Raw genomic sequence first — 7,743 nt, 5'->3', positions numbered from 1 at the left:
AAAAAAAAAAAAAAATATAATATATATATATATACACACACACATACACACATATATATTTATTTGGGGAAAATGGAGAATAGAAACATCAGTTTTTATAAATCTCTCCCACTTGAGTTTCAAATGGTTCAAGTTCACGAGAGAGAGAACTCGCAGTGGGGAGTCTCTGATGGTTATTTTACTTGTCCTCTGGGCAAAGGTAATGTATGTGGCCAGGTAATGTTTTGCTGCTAATTACTTCCCAGCTTCAGACATTGCATTTTTTTCTCCTTTTTGTGGCCTGTAAAGTCATGTACAGTTAGCTTTTTATTTTGTCTTTCTAGAAGTGAATAGTTACTTTTGAGCAGTGTTTCATGAAAGATTTTTTAAAAAACAAACCCACAAAAGACTTATTTAAAGTCTGAGACAAATAACTTGAAGCTTTAGATGTAATTATCATTTCCCCGATGTTAATGGCAACATGAACGCCAGGGCAAGCAGAATTCTGCTAAGCTCACTTTGGAATTAAGAAGTGACAAAATCTGAACTGTGAAACTGAACAATGTATGACGGAGAAACCAACGTAATTTGATTTCTCTGCCACTGAGTTTATCAAAAATCAGAGGATGGCGAGCTTCCTCAGCAGTAGTTTGAAGCAACTGTTAAAACCTTTTTCTATCTGGAATATTATCTGCATTTTCCCCTCGGACTGGAAGCTGATTGAAGCTGGCTGAATGGAAATCATCTCACATGTCTGCGTATAGATCAAAGACAGCAGGGTCACCAGTGACCAGGGTCAACGGGACAAACGTATACCTACCCTTCGGGCATGGACTTCTGCCTGTAAGTGCCCCCGCCAGAGCCAGTCTCGCTGGATGACGACAGATTGCTGGGGGAGTTACGACACTGGGATCTTGCGAGAGCCATGGATGAGACCGTCACATAGATGTCGGAACCAGGAGACAGCCTGCACGTGGAAACAAAACCAAGAAGTCAGTAATGAGAAGGGGAATCCCGAGGTGATGCCTGATGGATAGTATCATACAAATGTGACAGAGGCAGCAACTTCACGGAGATGGTGCAAATGAAGCCAGCTGGAAGCCCACAAAAGAAATCTCCCCATAAAACTACTGCTTAGGGGAACAGCTGGAAAATCGTCTTAAACGGGGCGGGGGTGTCAAAAAATAACAAGAGGAGGGGGAAAAAAAGATTGAAAAAACACACATGCCTCTAAAAGCTGCCAGCATCACACTGGCTGAGGGGCTTGTGCAATTTCCTAGTATGGTGGAGCAGAAGATAATTGAACCCCAGTGATATTAACATAGCAATTACTTCCAATTTCTCACACAAATCCTCCCAGAGTACATGACCACAGCAAGACTGATACATTTTTTGTATGCTTCTTTGTTTACCAATTTTATTACTCAAACTCTGGAATGAATGTTTAGATTTTCCTATTTAATATTTATAATTTGGGTTGATAAGTAGCATCATCATTTAAAAGCTCCATAAAAAAAAAAATGCCTAGAATTGCAGTTGTTGAATTACTGAATTTATATAATACCAGAGTAGTAACGTGCTCCACATGGGTATCTAATACATCTGTTTCTAAAGTTAAGGATCCTTCACTCTGCCAACTGGATGCCAAGGCAGACACCAGAGCTTTGTGATCAGGACAGACGAATGTTTCCCCCTCTACCTCCTCCATCTGGGTAGGCAACAGGGCAACCACAGGGGTATCAGTAAGTGATGCTGACAGTTGGGACTAGGTGTAAACTAGATCTTAATGACAACGGTATTTTATTTCTGAAGCTAATACTGGCACTTGACTCTTGTAGCAGGACAGGTAACTTCTATTTTACAGCTGAGGAAATAAAAACTGTTATTCATTCAAGGTCATAATAAACCAGGTCTCTCGATTCTAAGTCCACTGCACTCTATGTTAAACTAGTGCTGTCTCCTAGACAAGTCTGGGTTTCTTTTCTTAGTAAGACAGTCTGCATTGAGTCTGTATGGTTAAATGATTTTGCACAAGCCATATCTTAAACTCACTTCAAAGTTCTTTCTTTCTTTTTGAGACAGAGTCTCACTTTGTCACCCTGGATAGAATTCCTGGTTTCATAGCTCACAGCAACCTCAAACTTTTGGGCATGAGCAATTCTCTTGCCTCAGCCTCAAGCCACTATGTCTAACTAGTTTTTCTTTTCTTTTCTTTTTTTTTTTTTTTAGTAGAGATAGGGTCTTGCTCTTGCTCAGGCTGGTTTCGACCTCCTGAGCTCAAGCAATCCATCCGCCTCGGCCTCCCAGAGTGCTAGGACTGTAGGCGTGAGCTGCCATACTCAGCTCTACAACTCAGTGTTCTGAAGCCTTGGGTCAGAACCTGGTTCACTGAAATAAGGCAATGTCCCACTGTGAACCTACATATCCTCTGCAGCAAGGCAGGATAGGCTTTCAGGTACAGAAAACTGACAGGAGGGATAAAGGAATCCCAATGAGGCCAGGAGAGGTGGCTCACGTGCCCGTAATCTTAGCACTCTGGGAGGCTGAGGTGGAAGGACTGCTTTAGCTCAGGAGTTTAAGAACAGCCTGAGCAAGAGTAAAACCTCTATTTCCACTAAAAGTAGAAAAATTAGCTGGGCATGATGGCAGGCGTCTATAGTCCCAGCTACTCTGGAGGCTGAGACAAGAGGACTGCCTGAACCCAGAAGTTTGAGGTTATTGTGAGCTAGCCTGATGCCATGGCACTGTAGGCTGGGCAACAGAGTGAGGCTGTCTCAAAAAAAAAAAAAAAAAATTTACAGTGAAAAGGTTTTCTAATAGAAAAAGAATAAAGACAGATATTAAAAAGTAAAACTCCAGAATTCATCCATCCCTAAGAGGCAAATCTGACTTGAGAGCCCAGCTTTCTCCCCACCTGTCTCCCAGACGTCTCTTCTGAACACCTTCAACCAGCAAATCACTCCAAGCCTCTTACAAACATACACATTTGATATACGGGGAAGCTTGGAGGCAAGAGGGCTGACGAGAGCCATCAGTCACCACATCATCTCAGAAAGAACAAGAAGTTTCACATTAAAAAAAATTATAGCCCAGGTGTAATTCTGAGGGAAGAGTGCCAGGTGTACTGGAGATTCCACGGTCAGCCTCTGTGGAGCAGGAGGAGGAGGAGCAAGATTTTGGCGGAGATCAAACCTGCGGAATGTGGAGCCCGTGGAAAGGTAGGTGAAGGTGTTGCTTCTCCTTTCCTCACCCTCTGGCAGACTGCAGGCTCCTGAACTGCAGGGGACTTTCCCCACCCTCACACCCTGAAGCTCCTGCCGCCAGTGCACCGGGAGGTCGTGAGAAGAGACACTGGGCCTTGGAGCTGCTTCCATCGTCCAGAGACATGCCAAGAAGCCAGGTGCCAGGCTGCCCCTCCACCCACTGTGTGCCTCTGTCCCCCTGGAGGGGGACTCAACCTTCAGTTTTCTTGTCAGTGATCCCCACTTATTACAGAAACATTTCCCAACTCCTGCTTAGAGCGCAGTGGCACAAGGAGCCAGTGGGTCCCAGAGGAACGGTGTGATCCAGAGCTGGGACATTCAGGGTGGGCTGCTCTCAGAGAGAGGTCAGGACAGCACACAGCCAGGGGAGTACCTCGGGAACACAGGAACTGGGTACCAGCTCTCTCCCTCTGTCTCTCCTCTTCCTGCCTTCCCCCACTCACAGCTGCCAACGTGGCCGTGGTGGTTCCCGTGTGAGTCGGCGTGAGTGCCCTGAGGAGCGAGTGAGGCAGCGCTCAGGCAGCTTCCCTCATGTCGGCACATCCAGCACATCAAGGCCTCCATAGAAAACAGGGCTCGTGCCTTTCCTCTTCAAGAGCTACAGTGGACCAAGGTGTGGTCAGACGATGAACTCCCTACCCGTGCACCTTCTCCAGGGCTGCCCACCTGGCCGCTTCAGCAGAGCAGGACACCCCTGAAGCAGAGGGACATCAAGCCTGCCTGTCCACTCCAAGGGCAACTCCGAGGGCTGGGACACTTCTCCCTGGAGTCAGGAATTAAACTTGGGGGATCTGATACCCCTGAACCCCAAGACTGGATTGTGTTGCTTGGGGGTATGGAGGGGAGATTTGTGCACTGGTGTCAGGAGGTAAGGGAGCCCACCTGAGCCACCTAGAGGGGATGTGCTGTGTGTGACTGAGCTGCACTACACCTGCTGGGCACCCCTCTCAAGAAAGCACTGCGTTCAGCCTGGGACACGGTTCCGGGAAGGGAGGCCCCTGGCTTGCAGTGGCACTGCTGGTGAGCTCAGCTGGTCTTGGCTACTGTTTGTGGCCAGACCCCAGAAGGAGATCTGTGGGGCAAGGGAAGAAGGAGAAGAGTGAAACCCACTCCCATCTGCCAGACGACCCCTCCACCAGGAGCAGAATTTCTGGCTTGGTGGGGACACTTCAGCTCCTCCCTGGTGGCTTTCCCCAGTGGCCTGCCCAACACCTGCGACATTCAACTGCTTCTCCTGATTGACTAAAGTTGGCCACAGGTTCCAAAACACACTGCTGTAGCTGGGTCTTGTCCTGCAGGTGCCCATCACAGCATTTACTGACTCAAATCTTTTAGGGAGTGGCTGACTCTTACCCACAAGCACCACTTACCGCCTTACAGATTAAACTGGGCATTCCAACATGATTCATACTGTCAAGAACACAGGGCTAGGGAAAGAGGAAGGATTTCGGAGACCTTCATCTTCCCTTATTGGTAAGAAGCAGGAAATCTACCCATGCCCATAGCTCACCACTGCTACAGCCTGCACATAACTAGCAATTCAGAAAACCAGCACACTATGGGTATCTATAACCAAGGTACCCTCTTAGACCCCCATCAAATTACCCACTAGCAAAAAAAAGTTCTTACCCAACATATGCTATAGACACACCCTGGGGGTGCGGGTGGGTCCAAACTGAGAAGGAATGAGCACAAGGACTCAAGAAGAATGAATAATCAGAGTGAAAGCACAGCCCAAAGGAACACACCAGCTCCCTAGCAATGGATCCCAACCAAAATGAAAATACTAAAATGACAGATAAAGACTTTCAAATGTGGACTTCAGGAAGCTCAAAGAGATCCTAGAGAAAATAGAAAACCAACTTGAAGCAACCAGAAAAGTAACTCAGGAAATGAAATGAAAAATGTAATACACACACACACACACACACACACACACACACAGAGATACATACATATGCACATACCAACACACACATTCCCAATAGAACTTCTGGAAATAAAAAAAAAAGGGAAAAATTAGGGAAATAGAGAACATATGGGAAAGTTTTAAGAACAGACTAGAGCAAGCAAGCAGAAGAAAGAATTTCAGAGCTTGTAGACTCTTCCGAATTAACCCAGTCAATCAAAAATAAAGAAGAAAGAATCAAGAAAGATGAAAGAAGTCTACAAGAAATGTGAGGCTATGTAACACAGCTACAGGTAGGAATCATGGGCACCTCCAAGGATGATGATGATGGAGGAAGAGGGAGGAAGCAGAAAAGGAAGGAGGAGGGAGGAGAAGGAGGAGGAGGAGGCCTGAGAGACCTATTTGATGAATAATCAAAGAAAACTTCCCTGATCTTGCTAGAGATTTAGACATCCAGATACATGAAACTCAACAAACACCTAGGAGATTCATTGCAAAGAAGATTATCACCAACATATGTAGTTATCAGACCAGCCAAAGTCAACGTGAAGGAGGAACTACTGTGAGCTGTGAGGCAAAAACATCAAGTAACTTGCAAAAGAAAACTTATCAGACTAACAGTCGACTACAGAACAGAAACCTTACAAGCCAAAAAGGAATGGGGTCCTATCTTTAGTCTTCCTAAACGAAGTAACTGCCAGCCAATTGTTTTATATACCACAAAACTAAAATTCATAAATGAAGGAAAAATAAACTCTTTCCCAGACTAAGGCAGAGGTTCTCAACCTGTGGGTTGTGATGCCTTTGGACTGTATTAAAGGTTCGCGGCATTAGGAAGGTTGAGAACCACTGCAGTAAAGCAATTTTTCACCATTAGACCTGCTCTATAAGAAACACTCCACTAGAACACTTTTAACTGTTATATGCGTGGAACAGAATATCTGATACCTACCAGTGTAAAAACACCCAAAAGTTAAAACTCACAGCTCTTATTAAACAGTAACATAAGAAAGGCTCCACCAAAAGGCTCCCAGAATTGATAAATACAGCTAAGTCTCAGGTTACAAAATCATTGGATACAAATCAGTAACATTTTTTTCTTTTCATTTTTTCTTTTTTGAGATAGAGTCTCACTATGTTGCCCTCTATAGAGTGCTGAAGCATCACAGCTCACAGCAACCTCAAACTCTTGGGCTTATGCGATTCTCTTGCCTCATCTTCCCAAGTAACTGGCACTACAGGTGCCCACCACAATGCTCGGCTAATTTTTTTTTTTTTGGTTGCAGTTGCCACTGTTGTTTAGCAGGCTCAGCCTGGGCTTGAACCCACCAGTTTCCGTGTATGTGGGCAGTGCCCTACTCATGGAGCTACAGGTGCCAAGCCCACATCAGAAACATTTCTATGTACTAATAACAGTCAAGGTGAACATCAAATCAAGAACACAATCCCATTTACAACAGCTACAAAGAAAATATTTAATAAAAAGCCTAGGAACATACTTAACCAAGGGGATGAAAGATCTCTACAAGGACAACTAGAAAGATCAAAGAAATCAGAGATGACATAAACAAATATAAAAACATCCCATGCTCAAGGATTAGAAGAATCCACATTGTTAAAATGTTCATACCGACTAATGTCATTTACAGAGTCAACAAAATTCCTATCAAAATACCAATGTCATTTTTTATAGATCTGGAAAAAAAATCCTTTTCTTCATACAGAACCAAAAAAGCATCTGAATAACTAAAGCAATCTTACGCAAAAAGAAGAAATCTAGAAGCATCACATTACCTAATTTTAAATTCAAATACTATAAGGATATAGCGACCAAAACAGCATCATACTGGTATAAAGGTAGAGACATAGACCAATGGCACAGAATTGAGAACCCAGAAATAAACCCATATATCTGGCTCGGCGCCCACAGCACAGTGGTTACAGAGCCAGCCACACACAACAAAGGTGGTGGGTTCAAATCTGACCCTGGCCAGTTAAATGACAATGACAACTGAAACAAAAAAAATGCCCAATGTAGTGGCAGGCACCTATAGTCCCAGCTGCTCGGGAGGCTGAGTCAAGAGAATTACTTAAGCTTAAGAGTTTGAGGTTGCTGTAAGCTGTGACACCATGGCACTCTACCCAGAGTAACAAAATTGAGACTCCGTCTCAAAAAACCAACCAACCAAACAAAACCATATATCTCTGACCAATCAATTTTTGACAAAGCAGACAAAAATATACACTGGGGAAGGGACGCCCTATTCAATGGATGGTGCTGGGAAAACTGGACGGCTACATACAAAAAAATGAAATAAGATCCCGACCTGAAACCATAAAAATCTGGAATCTTTTACATATCAGCCTAGGCAAAGAATTTATGACCAAGACCACTAAGGCAAATAGAGCAACAAAAACAAATAAATAGGACTTAATTGAATTAAAAAGTTCCTGCCCAGCAAAGGGCATAATCAGCCAAGTAAACAGGCAACTTACAGAATGGGAGAAAATACTCACAAACTGTATATCTGACAAAGGATTAATATCCAGGATCTACAAAGAAGTCAAACAAATCAGCAAGGAAAAAAAAAA

At 44.1% G+C, this 7,743-nt stretch overlaps 1 protein-coding gene across 10 annotated transcripts in view; it reads right to left on the bottom strand.

The window, feature by feature from the left end:
- Window positions 1-7,743, bottom strand: part of SIPA1L1 (signal induced proliferation associated 1 like 1) — a 385,188-nt gene that overhangs the window by 41,452 nt on the left and 335,993 nt on the right. For all 10 annotated transcript variants that reach the window (XM_023507644.1, XM_012812217.2, XM_023507649.1 and 7 more), the window contains one exon: window positions 800-946. In XM_023507644.1, coding sequence (XP_023363412.1) covers window positions 800-946 — 147 coding nt within the window. The remainder of the gene's footprint in view (window positions 1-799; window positions 947-7,743) is intronic.

The sequence above is a fragment of the Otolemur garnettii genome, unplaced genomic scaffold (assembly GCF_000181295.1).
Source record: "Otolemur garnettii isolate 467f Iridium unplaced genomic scaffold, OtoGar3 scaffold00196, whole genome shotgun sequence".
In the NCBI taxonomy this organism is placed as follows: Eukaryota; Metazoa; Chordata; class Mammalia; order Primates; family Galagidae; genus Otolemur; species Otolemur garnettii.
This window is presented reverse-complemented; position numbering and strand designations above follow the sequence as displayed.